Source organism: Zerene cesonia, chromosome 19 (assembly GCF_012273895.1).
Source record: "Zerene cesonia ecotype Mississippi chromosome 19, Zerene_cesonia_1.1, whole genome shotgun sequence".
NCBI classification, from domain to species: Eukaryota; Metazoa; Arthropoda; class Insecta; order Lepidoptera; family Pieridae; genus Zerene; species Zerene cesonia.
Genome location: NC_052120.1, coordinates 8,334,539 through 8,352,923, shown reverse-complemented (window position 1 = coordinate 8,352,923; position 18,385 = coordinate 8,334,539). Strand labels below are relative to the sequence as shown.

The 18,385-nt window shown below is 32.3% G+C and overlaps 1 protein-coding gene across 2 annotated transcripts in view; it reads left to right on the top strand.

Moving 5' to 3' along the window:
- The first annotated feature begins 3,633 nt into the window (after window positions 1-3,633).
- Window positions 3,634-18,385, top strand: part of LOC119834568 (sodium-dependent nutrient amino acid transporter 1-like) — a 23,050-nt gene continuing 8,298 nt past the window's right edge. Inside the window, exons 1-5 of one of the 2 annotated variants that reach the window (XM_038358963.1) lie at window positions 3,634-3,780; window positions 14,183-14,426; window positions 14,777-14,919; window positions 15,591-15,631; window positions 15,975-16,067. In XM_038358963.1, the coding sequence (XP_038214891.1) occupies window positions 3,700-3,780; window positions 14,183-14,426; window positions 14,777-14,919; window positions 15,591-15,631; window positions 15,975-16,067 (602 nt within the window). In that variant the 5' untranslated portion in view covers window positions 3,634-3,699. The remainder of the gene's footprint in view (window positions 3,781-14,182; window positions 14,427-14,776; window positions 14,920-15,590; window positions 15,632-15,974; window positions 16,068-18,385) is intronic. The other variant, XM_038358964.1, reaches the window with a different exon arrangement.

Below are 18,385 nucleotides of genomic sequence, written 5' to 3'. Positions count from 1 at the left end.
TGTCGCTTTCTGGAGGTCAAGTGTAGGCTATTTGTGTTTATTTCCTTTACAAATTGGTTGTTATCCGGTTGTTGTAATATTATTTTAACACCATAGTTAAACGAAGCCTCATTTGAAGGAAAATGTGTATTTTAAAATTGATATATAACTATAATTACTTTAATTACCTAATTTGTTCACGTATGGAATTGAAATAACCATAAATATATAGATAATTGTTCATGATAATTTTATTTTTAACTACATTATAAATTTTCATAATTTGACCCTTCGAATAAGTTCTTAACATCATTTAAAATGGATGCGCTTGTATTAAATTAGCTTTTGCCCGCGGCTTCGCACGCGTATATTCGGAGTAGTTTAATAGATGTTGCTATACATATTATAAACCTTTCTCTTGAATTTCTGTCTATTAAAAAAGAACCATCAAAATTCGTTGCGCAGTTTTAAAGATTTAAGCATACATAGAGACATAGGGACAGAGAAAGCGACTTTGTTTCATACTATGCAGTGAACTAACCTAAAATAAACTTAATAATATATTATGAAGGTATTGAATGACTGATTTATTAATGCATAGCTATAACTGTTGTACCGATCGGGTTGAAATTTGGCAAGCAGAGAGCCACTACGATGTAAGCTAATAACGAACCAGGCGGGGGAAGCTGGAGGCAACAGTTATTAATATACACATCTTCTTATAATATATAAAAATCAATTGCTGTTTGTTAGTCTCGCTTAAACTCGAGAATGGCTGGTCTGATTTTTATAATCATGGTTTTGGTGCAAGAATATGGAGGCGGGCGAAGCCGCCGGCGGGAAGCTAGTAGATAACAATAATTACCCTTCAACATTCTCTTGATTTCAAATCATTCACACCTACTCCTATCTTGTTCTGTAAATATCTTCACCACAAATTATTAGAATAATAGTCTAATATATTCTATCTAATAGTTTTATTTTCATATTATTTAGTTACTTCAAATACCTATTAAGATCTTAATTAACAATTGTTAACAATTCAGAGACGTCTTTGTGAATTCAACTTCCCACTTCAACATAACTAACCATTACTTTATTATTGTCTTATTGTTAGATTAGGATCATAATTATTTTATAATTTCGACCTTCACGGGTAGTGGACACAAAATTAACAGAATCTTGGATACACTATATGCGTCGCCGGTCATGTTGACAGGGTATTAGCGAGCTAATATTTGTAACGTCAAGGTAAATTGTGATAATGTAAGGTATTATAACTATGTGGTATTGTTTCAAAACTTGTGTCGTAGGCATTTAAGAAAGCAAGGCTCATATCGTTAGCGTGTGTAACATTTTCAATCATCCCTCGTCTCTAAAATACAATTAGAAGGTAGGTATCTAATGGCCATCGTTAAAAATGATCAATTATATTTTTCGGTCATTACGAATGCTAGAATGATTGGAATTATATAAGTATAGACACGAGTGGTCGTACTAATATTAAAAAGGCGAAAGTTTGTAAGGCTGTTTATGCGTTTGTTGCTCTTTCACGCAAAGACTACTGAACCGATTGCAATGAAATTTGGTACGTAGACAGCCGGATAACTGGAATAACATATAGGCAACTTTCTATCGCGATATTCCTAAGGAATACGGACTTGCGCGGGTGAAACCGCGGGGTGCAGCTAGTAGTATATATAAAAAGATAGAATATTTGAACAGATTTTTATGTATATATTATGTATCTTTCTATATGCTTATATGTATATGTTTTGTACATCCCTTGAAAAATTACGTCTTAAGATGTTATGTGCTCAATATTTATTTTGGATTTCTAGCGATTTGCCATATGTTTCTCTTCTACTCCGATGAAATTATTAATCCAGCCATTATTGCAGCGTTTCCCTGAAGTAGCAACAAATATGTTCAAGATTTTATTTATTTATATAAACACATTTAATACACACTACCATTACAATGATCCCGATTTGATAGAGTTCTTCATTTATCTAATAACATTACATTTAAGGGGAAAAATAAAATTGTAGCTTATTAATTCTTATAGAACACTAGCTGCGCCCCGCAGTTTCACCCGCGTAAGAACAGGATACGGATCCCGTAGGAATATCGATATAAAAAGTTTCGTATATGTTATTCCAGTTGTCCAGCTGTCTACGTACTAAATTTCATTACAATCGGATCAGCAGTTTTTGCGTGTAAGAGCAACAAATACACACACATCCTTACAAACTTTCGCATTTATAATATTAGTAGGATTACATACAACGCTATTCGCGTGAATTCATCCCTCATTAAAGGTGCTTTATCTATGAAGGTTGGTACATTAAAATACTTTTACTATATAGAAAGTTAAGTAATATTAAAATGTGATTTCGCTTTTACATAGACGGGACTCCAGTCACGCTTGCTTGAGCCTTATCTACGGAACGTTGGAAGGTACAATTTATGATACGTTACCAGCGTAGGTCATGGAATATGGATTTCTATCAAGTATGATATTGTTCATGTTCCTGTAATTTCTATTTTAAATAGAATGTATTTCTAGAAGTTACGTTCCGGTAGAATTCTGAATGTTCTTTGCTGGTTTTTATTATATTAAAACGTAGCGTTCCATATTTTCAACTATATAGTTAGATTTTAATTCTCGAGAATTGTTGAATATTTTATGAAATCGGTAATGATTAAATTGATGGCAAGATTATTTGAGCCCTGGAGAGCTTCTACAGCTTAACTGGGTTTCTTTTTCACTAGACAAATAGAAGATTAACAATGCATAAAATAGCAAGAAATTGCCAAATTATAAGAAAAATATTCAATCAACTTCAGTGCCAACATTTGTAGAAATTTTGGGTTTAAATAAAGTTCAACAATTGATAAATAGAAATAAAAATGATATCCTGGAATATTGGTTTCGACAAAATCTTATAATGATAACTTTTCCAACACGTATTAACTCAAAGGCTTTTTGAAGGTAAATGAAGCTATACGTAAGTAGAGACTGAAGTTTCTAATTTCCAAAAATGATTTACATTACAAATGGTATATGTTAAAAATATCATAGTGTAAGAAAGTAGAACAAATTTTAGATGCCATATAAAGTTTGATATAGCCGTGCCGGTCAGTGCGCTCAGCGGTTGTAATTATCCACTGTTTTTATTTTTACTTTACTGCGATGTTCATTTCCATAACCGACTGCGTCGAGTGCGGTGTAGCGTAGCTAGTGATGTGCCCAAAGTGTATTCACTTCCGCACTGCTTTTATGAGAAATTGCATTATAAAAGAATAGAAAAATTTGTAGTCAACTGCATTTTTAGTTCATATGCCTGTTTATATGTATGCATTATTAATTGTATAGTTGTAATAAGTGTTAATCTTAACGAAGCAAAAAAGAGCAATCACGGATATTCTGACAACAATAGGAGCTAAATAATACAGTGATAAGCTTCGAAAACCTTGTCATTTAACTCAATAAGGAAACAATATATATTTAACACAAAAATACTGTACAAGAACAAAACATAAATAATTACAAAACCTACTTAGAAATATGACAAGTGCTACAGATGACGTCACAAGATATACAGACGGAGCGCATCACTAGAGCGCACCTTCCTCGTCCTATTCAGTTAAACGTGCTTGGCGCATGCGCGCGACCGTCTCCACTTTCCAAGTTTTACGATTACGAATTGTTTTTATATGGCAGTGAACCGACTAAGTGTTGTGGGACCTTCCGGACGATTTGACAGTGGCCAGTGGAGATCCTCTCAGAATGGCCGGGTAATACGCAATGTTTACTGACCTTGTTTGTTTATTCTGTTGCGAGAAGTATTGTCGGGTTTCATGATTTGTAAATGTTTTATCTTATACAATTTTCTTGTTGACTGATCGTGTTAGCATTGAATGAGTCGTTTTAAATTTGTAGTTCTATAGTAACACCTGCACTTGTAAATATTATGAACAATGACTTCATAATAATTTGTTTTTAAGATAGTTTTGTAATGTCATACTCGTACATACAGGGCATATTCGTGCATTATAATTCTTAATCTTTTAGATTTATCACAAGAACACGAATTAAAATAATAAACAGAAAAGTTAACAAAAACTAATATATGGAAATTTTACAAACATAACTTTTGCATAATAAATTTTCGTGGTTTAAGAAAGAAATATGGTGAATACATGAAGAATTATAGTATAAATAATTATTTTGTTGAAGCAATAAATGTTTCATTATTTAAATATAACCTACGTAACAACCTTCAAGTATAAAAACTATGTGTGACTAGAAAAACACAGCATAACATTACAGAATACTGACTATTTATTAATTACACTGCTATTTGAACTTGAAATAATAAGTAAATTGGTTTCCTTTGGCCTTAAGATTTTTTGAAAAAGAAATTAGCTTCCCTTCCGAAGTCAAAGGAAAAGTTAGTCACGGACCTTTACCCGTGGAATTTGATCTATAAAAAATCAATATTTACTTTCTTGGGTCTCAATTTGTATTTGTCCCAAATTTCATCAAAATCAGTTCGGTGGTTCAGAAATGCAGAGGCCGACAAACAGAGTTACGTTTGGATTTTTACCCTCAATGGGGAACAATTTAATTTCGTAATAAATTGGAATATTTTAAGTACTCACTGCCTAATATCCCAATTTATTTGGATTTTCTCTTCCCTAGCAGCCTATGTAAGATCCCTTTTATTTTTTGAGATCTGATGCAGCTGCATTCGTAACAGTTTCATACTGAAATTAATTGAAATTCAAGTACCTAGGTACCTAATTAGTTGCCGTACTGTGGCCAATCTACTAGACTTTATGAAACTGTATTTTAAGGATTATGATTTAAACTCTTACGCATTAATGTCTTTTAGAACTAAATGACATGAACGAGAAGTTGATATAAGAAATTTTTAAATAATAGAAAAGTTTGATCACGAGGCGGGATTCGAAGCAATTTCTCATTTATAATAGCGTTTCAATGCTGTTAAACTTAAAAAATTAAAAGAAGTTAATATATTTTCCAGTATACGTATAGTTAATACTCAACTATGTGGTTTTTCTCGATATTATTAACAAGAAACTGATGACAATAGTGATTAATGTAATGCATTCAGATAAACTAAATTCGTTTTAAAACAGATCTATACGCATATAATTTTTCATTTATATATGAGGTTACTAGATGAAGTTTTGTCGTCATCTATATTATAATTCTAGCTTTCCGCACGCGGATTTTCCCGCGTAGTCAATGGAAGAGATAAGCAGTGACGTGGTTAGCTTTAGCTCCTGGTACTAGGGTAAAAACCACCCTTTGTCCTTTCTGGGGTTTCAAACTATCTTAACACCATATTTCATGCTAATTAATTCAGTGGTTAAGGCGTGAATAAGAAATAGGCGAACAGAATTACTTTCGCATTTATTATAATGTTAGAAGGAATTTTTAAAAACATCTGCATTACGCCTCTAAGTAAATTTAAATTAATAAATAACTCTATGATGAAACAGTAAATGAAATAAGTATAAGACACATGAGTTTACTACAAAGACATCGAATCACGTAATCACGTAATGTCTTAGAGTAATTATGATTCTTTTTATAGATCATTATGTATGGAAATTGTTATAAATATCATAAGCATGAGTTTAATGTTTTGTATACGAAAAACGCGGAAGGTGTATTTTATATCTGTTGGTTTGTTACTAAGCAGTTATATAAGCATGTAATATGTGTCTAGATTTCGCTGAAGTATGAAATACAATACAATGAGGTATTATATTAACGTGATGTGGACAATTTTGAATACCTTGATTAATTGAGACAAAACGTTATGTCACTTAATTTTTATAAATATTTAGTTTCAAAGACTTTAAATCAAGTACAACCGGAAACATTAATTCTAGCCTTCTATTAAATAATTAATTTGTTTATCGAATTTTAATAACAATTCCTAAATCAATATATTCTACTACCTGCGTACCGCGGTTTCACCCGCGTAAGTATTCCGTAGGAATATCGGGATTGAAAGTTGCCTATGTGTTATTCCAGTTGTCCAGCTATCTACCTACCAAATTTCATTGCAATCGGTTCATTAGTTCTTGCGTGAAAGAGTAACACCACTACATAACAAAGAGTAACGACATACATCAATCCTCACAAACTTTCACATTTATAATATTAGTAGGATTCATCCGTTCATAAATTAAATCCACCCTCAAAAATATGAAAATAAGTATTTCTATTTCTAAAAGGCCATATACTCAATGCCGATTCTTAGTGTTTTTTTCACTGTCATATTTTGAGGGAAATACCTAAACTAAAAAATTTTAATTAATGAATTTGACATGATTTGTCCGCTTGGCGGTTGATAATGATGGTTTATTTTTCAATGAAACACTACTGCCCTCCTCCCGATAGAATTCCTGTCGGCTTTTCGACATCCACCTGAAGCCTTCATTCAAGCGGCAGCCCAAACGGGTTCGTGATCCTCGGTAAAGGGAGGGGCCCCTTTAGCATATCGCTACCACATTCACCCGGGTGAACCTTCACTTCACATTAATGTGGTAGCCCTTCAAGTGTACATCTATTTACATAAAAATAGATGTGAGCTATTCGTGAGCGGCAAAAAAAATCACTAAATAAATATATTACAAACGTTTAATAATAATCAAAGCAACGATAAAATACTATGACACACGTTCATTGTCCCACTGAAGCAAACGTTAGTGATAAATCTAATTGACATTAAATTATATTTAGAACGGAAAAGAAATTAAAAGTTAATTACTGATTGGAAGTGAAATGAGTGACATGATTATCGTGAAATGGTAATGTGAAGATAAAAGTAATTGTTGCGATACACGTAAACACGTGAGCATGATATATGCTAAATACAGTCAGTGTATAATAACTTACTTACTGCTTATAGTAAGATAGGTAATGGCTCAGTGGTCCTCCGACTTAGAGAAAGTCTGAGGTTCGAGCCCAAACCAGCGTGAAATAAATTTGCTGTTTAGTGAGGAAACCGGCATGTCTATGAATCAAAAGTTCGATATGTGACCTCTACCAACCCCCAAATGGTTGATTATGACCTCAGGTCTGATAAGAGACACGTGACCTTGCAGTTATAACTAATATGGGCCGATGATGATGATGATGATAGGTTAAAAGTGTGAGTAATGAAGCAAAGGATGAATGTGGATTAGGGATCTCTATTTATTTTTTTTATATTTAGTCCAATTAGTTAGTATATCACATTATCGAATAATACAATAATAACTGAAATCCTTTATCTGCTGAATTACATAACTGCTATATTAATATCTGCTGAATTAATAACTGAATCCGCAACTTTAATCGTATGAACGTGCACTAATTTCAAAATTAGCGAGGTATCATATAAACATACCCCCTTTAAATGCCTTTAAATGTTCCAAAATCTACTCTAACTGGTCACCTATTCTATAATTATAACAATAACCATTTATAAGCCAAGTACCCGGTAATGAGAATACTTCAATATATAAATTAAAAACTAGCTGTGACCCGCGGTTGAAACCGCGTAAGTCCGTATCCCGTAGGAATATCGGTATAAAAAGTGCCTATGTGTTATTTCAGTTGTCCAGCTATCTACGAAGCAAAATAGTATTATTATTCACCTATAGATGTCAGGAAAAAAAAAACACGAATAAAACACGAATATGACATTTTCTAAAAAAAAATCCTAGCTAGATCGATTTATCGCCCCCGAAACCCCCTATATACTAAATTTCATGAAAATCGTTGGAGCCGATTCTGAGATTCCAATAATATATATATATATATATATATATATATATATATATGTATATATATACAAGAATTGCTCGTTTAAAGGTATAAGATGTATACATGTATAAATATGCGTTAAATAATTATAAAAAAGAATAAAAAGTGCGTTTAAAATTGGAACGGTAAACACGTGAAAGTATTCAGAAAACATCAAAAAATGTGTTGTAAATGGCCTTTAAATAGATTGGAACGTGAATTATCATCACGTTTTGAGTAAAACTTGGCATTTTATACAATGTTATATTTTTTTTTTTGTGATACGACCACAGATTACGTAAAATGTTTTCTTGTTGTGTAATTGTTGACAGAAATAGTTTTTTTTTATGAAATACGTAAGTGTAAATTAATTTTTAATAAGATTTCTTAATTACTTGGTGTTGTGCCTTTCTTCAAATATTTTCATCACAATATGCACGTAAAATCTATAATTCTAAGTAATTGATTCAATATCAAATACTATCTAAATATAAGTAGATGATCCGAGAAAACAACAGGACGCAATTATTCAAAATACATTTAATTAAGATTTCAAATTCTTTAACCCCTTGACTTAATTTAAATACTAAATTTGATAATATCATAATTTCGTATCGTGTAATAACATATTTCACGTAGTTTTCTTACTTTATTCTAACAAATAGATAACATGTACGCCAGAAGGTAAAATTAAAGTTTATTTTCCTTAGAAAATAACTTTAAAAGATTGCCTTTGTAGCTAACAACATCAAGATGCACAGCATAGCGAAGTATACTATAATAATTTATGAATAGTATTAGAGTTATGTTGTATACGATTACGTCTAAGTATATAAACATCACTAGCATACTTGGCCACACGTTGCTGTGGGTGCGGCTAAATTTATTATTAATTATAAATTATTGGGTTAATTAAACGAAATTAACGATATAAAAACTATCTAATAAAGTTGGACCAAATTACATATAAAATGCCAAATTTAATCAAAATCGGTTGAGTTGGTGAAGAGTTCATTGGGAACATACATTATGACATTGGATTTTTATATAATACTAGCTGTACCCGGCAAACGCTGTTCTGCCTTACTCTTATCATTTAGGGGTATGAAAAATAGATGTTGGCCGATTCTCATAGATACTGGATAAGCACAAAAAATTTCATTAAAATCGGTCTAGGCGTTTCGGAGGAGTATGGCAACGAAAACTGTGACACGAGAATTTTATATATATAGATTAAGAAAATTAATTAATTAATCCAATTTATTACACTTTGTTTTGTTTCTAATTGAGAGAAATTATTAAGAAACCCATAAATCTTATACTGTTTGATTATTATTATTTCATCTAATATATGCATAAAGATACCAAAAAATAGTAACTATCTGGTTGCTTGCCGATTCTTCTCGATTGATCCGACCTTCCGAATCAGTGATAGTTTAAAAACTACTGCTTTAAACATTTGTAAAACTGAACATGAATAAAAAATATTGTATTCTAAATATGATTACTATATGAAAATATGGCGTTTGAGTTAACTTATACCAACATAATTCTCAGCGTATACATGTTTTACCACTATATTATATATCAGCTATATAAAATGTTATGGAAAAAATCGTATCGAGTTGTGGTTATTTCTTTTATGTTTATACTAGCCGCGCCCCGCGGTTTCACCCGCGTAAGTCCGTATCCCGTAGGAATATCGGGATAAAAAGTTGCCTATATGTTATTCCAGTTGTCTAGCTGTCTACGTACCAAATTTCATTGCAATAGGCTCAGTAGCTTTTGCGTGAAAGAGTAACAAACACTCACATCCTTACAAACTTTCGCATTAATAATATTAGTATGATTATCTTCAATTAAAACACAAACTGATTCGGGGTTAATACGAAAATATACCTCAAACAACGTCGTAAATCGAGAGCCTTCGTTTTTGGAAACGTCATTTCAAAAGGTCACTGGCCTCTGGGTAAACGTCAAATAATTTTAACAAGAATCCGTATTCAACATTAAGTGTAACCGGCTCATACAGAGGATAATCACGGGTCCTTACACCGGATACTTAAACAGCCAAGCATGACAACACCAGGTCAATGTTAGCTAAACAATGAACGATTCTCACTAACATTCTTCACCTGAAATGTAAGATGTTTTGGTTAACGCTCGTAATGTTTTGGAATTTTCTAGACTAAACGACGGGTTTATGAAACAAAGGCTTGGTGGTGGCAATAATTTTACCGCATAATATGATGCAATATAGAGGGTAGTTTTGAAACTTTTCCGGGGAGGAAAAATCTTGGAAAAATGAATTTGCGTACCAACATGCATGATGCAAACAGGATGATAATGTATGTATGAAAGCAAAAGATAATTCAGTAAAATTAAAAAAAAATTCTATATATATTGTAGTATTTAATGATCATTTTAATGAAATACATCTAAAAAAAGTTAGTACAATACAAATCATTTTAAAGTAATTTTTATATCATTTTTGTATAGTAAAAATTGATAAAAAATGCTATATTCATATTTCTAAGAATTCACTCACACACAAGTCAAGGTATTAATTTAAATAAATATATTTTCCAAAAAACCACGAAGACGAATATTCAATTACGGCGATTTTTAATTAAATTTAGTATGAACCGTCAACCTCGCGCACTGCATTGCCAATTATTTAATTGACCCCTGTAATTAAGTCATTGACAGCAATTATGTACCGTTCAAATACAAAAGATATAACAAGAAAAAAATGTTTCAATGTATTTTTAGAGACATTATTCTGTACTCCTTAAGAATAGTCGATTGAAAAAAGAAAATAGTTGGCACATAATGTTTACAAATGACTTATTTTTAAAAAGTTTACGAATTCTTTTCATACATTCCACTGGCTGGTAAGAAAAAAATATTATATTAGGATTTAAAGTTTGAATTTCGAAAAGATGCAATTTTAAATACATTTGAGGTAAATAAAAGAGATATAAAGTAGTCCTCATAATATATAGCTTTCGAGAAATTATTTTGCAGTCTACATTTAAATAAATTAAGAAATATCTCAATGCAATTGTCCGTTAATAATATTATTTGCGTTTTCTATTTAAGTTTACGTACACGAAATATTTCTATAATGTTAATTGATGCAAGTAGTAGCATACTATGGTATTTTCAAACAAGAAAAACGCTATTACAATGATTAAAATTCGGGGTTATTACGCTTTATTTTTTGCTTTGTTAAAAATTAAACGTTGCTCGTCGACAAGCATTATAATATATACCCAGATGTAGCTGTGCATTATTATTTTTAATTACCTTCTTACCATACCAGTAAATCATCATAACATCTCGAATGACGCAATGAGAGCCAAGATTTACAATGCAAATTATAAATCCTTGTTATAAATTGAAAAGCGTGTTTATTTGTTTGTTTGTCTTTCTTTATGCAACAGAGCAATTTTGCTGTATGATTTTTGTGTCTGGTAGTTGGGAAGCTAGAGAGTGACATTGGCTAATTTTTTCATCGTATTTCCATGGGTAAATTCTATTAAGAACCTTTACTGAGCGGATAGTTAGTATGTTATATTTATAAGTGGACATTTTTTTTCTTTATCGTATTTATTCATATCTTATTTATATGGTACATAAATTGACCACCATTAACCACAGATAAACATTACGAAAGTGTACAGGTATGTACCTATTATACATTTAGTCTAGAACACTTTAAACACTCTCTATGAATTCAGAATACACCCAGTAGAAGACTTTTTGCTTTAATATAAAGTATTTTTGCAAAACGTGTTGTATTGCGGTCAATTGCCTACATCTATGTCGTATGTATCTTAAGTAACTACTCATTAAAGCCTAGATTATAACATTAGCGGATGTTTAATGAGCAATTGACTATAAAGTATTGCCAAACGATAAACAGTGACAGTTTTGTTGATATTTGCTTTGTAGGAATGTGTATCCATAGTATAAGTTTTCATAACATGTATGTTGAGCATTGATTGCTGCAATTATTTCAATCTTTATCGATACTCATACAACTTATTTGTTATGAATAAATAAACGAACAGAGGTCTTCATGTTCCTTTTTAATTTAGTTCTTATCGTCTTGAAAATAAAATGCAATTCGATTTCATTGATCATTTTTTTTTTGAGTTTTATTCGTGGAAATTTCGTTAGTGAAGGTTTTAAAGAAAATACGAATTAGATCACCTTTATAATAAAATTGTTCACGTTTTTTCTTTAAGGAAACAGTCTCTATTAATTGCCTTTTAATAAAAATGAGATGTATCTAATATTATAATCATATTGAAAAATCTAATTCCATTCAGATAGTTCCTTATTCCGTACTTATTAGATAATTTCCTTAATATTTTAAAATTACACAAGTACAAGGATAGATTTTCCTCAATTTGAAAGGGTGAGTATTTAAGCGTCGAATCGTCCACAACAAAGCAATTATACATCATTACTTGACGCCGACAAATTAGAAGGCGTTAAAAGCAAAAAATAATGATCTCACGCCATCTTCGTATTTCTAGAAATAATTGAAATAAAATTTTATTTCAACTCTTGTTACGGCTTGGATACTAGATTGTTGAACTTTGTATCTTTTTGCATAAAAATATAACGAGGAAATTAAATTAATTATATTACTAGCCTTTTTATTTATTGTTAATAAAATAATAATGGCGACAACTTGGTGATGAATAATCGTTCTGTTTATTTTATATAAGTATTTAATGACGACAGTTAGCAACTATAAATAAAATGAAATGAATAAATAAAAACAATAAACCTCATTGTCATTGCCATAAACAGATTCTATCTGTTTAACACAAAAAGAAATTATAACTATTATTTTAAAATAAATAATAAAAAAAGCTGTTTTAAAAATTGTGATGCTAAAATACATACTAAAAAATAAAAACTATTTATCCTCATTCAATAGTATATCATAATATACGAAATATTAATACACTTAATGCACGACATTTATTCTACGAGTAAATAAATGGGTACATATCCATAGATACAACAGTTTACACAAATTTTGTCTCAATATTCGAAAACTAGACGATTATCTTACATCTAATCTTTATATTATTTCTCTTATACATTTAAAATTATACAATACACAACCGAACGTCCAGGAACTCGAAAATCATTGTTTATCATACAATAATAAAATATTAATTTTTAATGATACCTTTATGGCACGAACCTACACCCTCTACTTTCCATTAACATTCAACTTCACAGCCACTGCAATAACTGTTCATTACTACATTCAATAAAAGATCTTACTATTTAGAAATTAAAGACTATACGCGTGATTTTATTATTTACATATTCCGATGTTTTGAATGCTTTACAACGAGCGTGGTCATGGAATTTCTAAATATTACTCGCGTAAAACCAAACAAGAAAATACTACATCGAACCATATTATTCAGATTTTATCGAAGCATTGTCAATTAAAAACACATACATCATGTCTTCCATGCTCCGAACACGTGAAAATATTCAAATTTCTCCGTATAATTAAAGTTATTAGATCAGTATTCCATCTGAGAGTTGCGTGCGATCACAGATACGATCACGTTTTGTACGTGATACAAGAAATTTACTTAATTCGAAGCATTACACGCAGTTTTTACTTTTTATTTACGTGCGAGGTTCACAGTTAATTGCTAGCCCCGTATTGGTAAGTTAGTGTTTTTATCAAAGGGATATAATATATTATTCTAGCTTTATAGCAGAAATAGAAAATAATGTGTCATGAATTCATTCCTGATATTATTATAAACGTAAGCTCGGGTAATTTTCACTTCCATATAAACTAGCTGGAGCACGCGACTTCACTTGCGAGATATCCGGGTAAATATGACTCATGTGCTTATCGAGACAATAATTATATCCATAAAAATTTTCACATAGATCCAATTAGCTACATTTGTGTGAAAGTGAAACGAAAATCCTCCCCAACATTCTTATAAATTTTAACGTTTAAGTATTTTACCAATTTAAATTAAGTTTTGCAAACTTGCCCAACGGATACGTAAATACATCTACTGTCTCATGAAGATTGTGCAGAGTAAGCTTCGCATACACGAAAAACGACTTCGGTATTAGATCATTTCGCGCAATAGGAACCGCGGACTGCGCTTGGGAACTACGCTTTTACCGGATAAGGCGCATCCCACGGAACTGACTCTCCGATGACTCTTAGACCCACAAAACGGACTTTCCATATGGAGAGAATACAGTACAACGGGGAAATCCCGATGCATTATCCGCATCTCAGTACTACACTATTTACTATTTTCTATATCTCAGCATCTCACTTCCACCTTGTTTCAGACAGTCAGACGGATATTGGACTTCTTCAAGATCCAGCTATGCACTATTGCCATCTCGCTCACACTGTTCAACACGGTGCGGCTGCCGCGAGAAGCCTTCAAGTATGGAGACGTGCCATACTTGGTGGTCTACTCGGTGTGGTTGCTGGCTGTTGGTCTACCGAGCGTAATGCTCCAGCTGTCTATGGGACAACTTAGTCAGCAAGACGCGGTTGGCGTGTGGCGCGCTGTTCCTATATTTAGAGGTTATTGGTTTTTTACAACTTTTGTGGGTGCTTCATGATATAGGAAAACAGATTTGAGCTAAAACTATTGGAAGAGCTAAAATAGTTATTAAGGAAAGGTTTAGTTTAGTGAGCAGTCGTTTAAATAGGACTGACAAACTATTAATGCTTATTTATTGTATTTAAAATTAATCAGTATTAAAGTATTGATATGGTACTCTTAATTATATCTATTACTATAATATATGCTTTATTAAAATAGTATCAAACTTAAACGCCAATGGTCCTAATGAAGACTGAATTTCAAACTAGACTCCAATGCTTGGTAATCTGTAAACATTTTAATGACTAAGAAATTACTTCGATTCCAGGTGTCGGGCACATAAAAGTGCTGACGTCATACCTCTGCTGTACCTACAATATGGTGTACGTTGCCCTCTCCGCCGCGTATATGATATGGATCGGCAAGGGCACCTTCCCCCTGAAGGACTGCACAAAAATACACATGACTCCGGTTTGTATTGACTTCTGAGTTGTTTCGGAGAATCAATCGTGTAGAATTAAAAAGATGTGATAAGATATGCTTCAAAATTTGTATGGTATGGAATTGGTATTAAAAATTAGATGAAAGGATGTTTGGTGTATACAAACTTCATATATTTCTTTAATCACAAAACCTGTTTGCAATTGACCTTTTTGTTACTTTTAGGGTAGGTTAGTAGGTTTCCAGTAATCAACACTTTGAAATTAATATTCCAAAGTGTGTATTAATGACAAATTTCAAATCAAGACATTTTATAGCATTTATGCATAAGCAATATACAGAGAAGGCTCGTGAAAATGTTTCTCAAATGTTCAAACTACGAAAAATCTCACAAAATCCGGCATAATTACGAATTCCTGGCAACTGAATAATACGATATTAATCCCGTTCAGGCTTTTAACTAAAAATATCGCGAATGCCTTTCGAACGTATGCGTATTTATTATTGCGGATTGCCAGCATTTGGCAGCAAATTAACACAAATAACAATAAATAACGCTCTTAATAATCATTTATCATTTTATTTGTATCAATAGTCGCAGTCGCTGTTACATTAAATAAACATTATGGTGTGTTATATGGTTTTGGTGGAATGCATATTAACCGAATATTACTATAATTTATATTCTTCTATGATTTCAGAATGGGTATGAGAACAAAATGAATGCGTCTGAGTGTTTCAAGTGAGTATCTCATTATTTAAACCATTGGAAAAATTAAGGAAGAATTAATTATGGAAACCTGGTGGAATATCATCGGATGGTCTGTTTCTCCCGTTTCTTTTAGAGATTTTGAAGATTAACCTTTCATTATAAATATGTAGATATTACAAATCGTCAAACTTTTACCTCCTAGACATGTCTGTTATCCTACTTTCACTTAACCGATTAGTAAGAGATAAAAAAGCATATATTAATTTGACCCCCTACCTTTTCAAGAAATTCAGTTACTAACTAGTTCTAACGACCTTTAATGGTAACATGTGCATTAATGAATACTCAAAAATATCATCAATTTCCATTACAGCTCGACGTTTTTGGCGCCGTTCACAGAACAACCTCAATATCTGGGTGTAATGGCTATTTTGATATTCATTTTATGGTTCTTTGTGCCTCTTATGTGAGTATTATAACATATTATTATAACTTTTATAAGTATAATTAATACTCCTACTTGAATTACAGTGTAAGTTAAAAAATAATTGAATTCCTAAATTCTGTCAGTCCTCCATTGGATTGGGATTAAGGTAAAGTGTTGTTTTTATTTTTATTTCATATTTAACACTGAATGATGCACACTTATTCTATTTGATTTGCGATTTACACTTTAACGCACTATAAATGCATATAAAATAACACTAGATGACGACTGGCATGTCTTCTTTCACCAAATCATTTTTCAAAATCAATTCAGAATATAAACGCTGTTGCCGATTCTTTGCAAGAGACTGTGAACCCTAGTGCGAGTTAGTGGTTTCATATCGCCTACTCGACTGCTACAAACGAGCAGATCGAAGTAGTTAAGGCCAGTTACACACTATGCTATGTAAGCAGTTTTGTTGCTTTTCACGAGCTGGAGTATATATACTAACCTAGTGAACAGTTACAATAGGTTTTTTTCTACGAAAAATATGAGGCTTATAAAAAAAGCATACTCTCTTACTCTGGATTAAATTCGATCACTATCAGATACATACAATTTCTGGTAGAAAATACAAAACTTTACTAAAAGCTCTGTGTCAGGAAATACAAATGAAATGATTTCTTCATGGAGCACGTAATGCTGTCAGACCTAGAAATTGTTTGTTGAGAAATAGATGACAGACGTTCACGGTATGTGCCATCAGACTTGCACGAGAACATAATGATAATGAGACAGACTTTTTAATATTCCAAACAAGAAATGTCTCTGAAACTTCTATATTTCGGAATCACGAAGGCCTTGTTACTGGCACCAATTCTTTCTTTATGTTTTTCGCTTTAAACTGGCATTTGCAGAGATTACCTCTGCAGTTATGGATGTGGGGGTAATCCATCAAGCCACCAGATTCGTTGCCAGCTCATATTCATTTACTTATTTATACTTTACTGATTGACTTTGCAATGAACCTCAAACCACCCACAGAAGGTCTCTAATTACACGTCAACAAAATGTGAAACCAATACTTTTACCCTTGGCTCATTACCATAAATATTTACCCAATTATATGGACAGTGTCATCCATAGCAGCGGTCTATAAACTTAAATTTACGCGGACTCATTTTGCCTGCCATCAAATTATCATGCGGCAGGTTAAATATTTAAACTAAAATCAACCGTTATGAAGAGTTTATTAACATTATCGAGCGATTAAATGGGAATTTTCATAAACGCTGGACCGTACGTTGATCGGTTGTTTTTGTTCGGTAAATGCGGTTGTTTATAGTAATTTAATTATTGTTATTTACTTTAATGCAGCTGGTGTACATTGCAAATTGGGATTTTGACTACAGGATATGATACTTATACTACAGGATACGATATATTTTCTGTTATATAGTAGGTACTTCCCTATAGGTATAAGAAGGAGGTTCGTTTTAGGCCAAAATAAATGCCTATGGCATCAAAACATTCTGTAAAGAAACCCAGGTCTCGCAGCTCTGTCTCCCTACCGTAAAAAGTTGTGAGATCCATTTCGGTTAATATATTTAGTCTCTACTTAAAGAACCTTCCAAGTTATTACATAAGTAATTATCATGCCAATATAAAAAAATATTTTACGTTTTAAACAAATAGATCGACTTGGCCGTCGCATGAAAACACAATAAATATTACAATTAAATTAGATTCTTCTAATCTATCGCGTCAGTGTTCATTTTTTATATACCGTGTTTATAGAATGCCTGATTAGTTACTGAAAATTCAGGCTTCCTGTTTTATTCACAACGAAATAATAAAAAAGTGAAGTCCCGTGTCCCCTAGTGGGGTATAGGGCAGATGATGTACATCTGTTTCACTGATCGATTTTCTTTACGGACAAGTAGGTGATCAACCTTCTGTGTCCTGCCAGACCAAGGCATTTTTTTTGTGCGCCCCACCGGGAATTGAACCCAGGACCCCTCGGTTCTACGCTCACGCATTAACCACTGTACCAAGAAGGCGGTTAATATAAAACAACGAAATAATAAAGGTGTCGAAAATCGCCTGAATTGCTTCAAGATACCAAATAAAAAGGACTCAGTTTGTGAGGTAGGTGACGTAATAGGTTATCTCGGGATCTACTTGACCGATTCCAAAATTTCTTTTACAATATGATTTCTACTTGATTCCTCATTGCATATATATAATATGTTCTACAGGCGAAGCCAGGGCTAGATTTATATCCCGTGTGGAGTTTCTGGTCTCCCATCGGGCGCGTCCCCAGGTGGCGGATAGGGGAAGGCCCTCCAGATATGGGG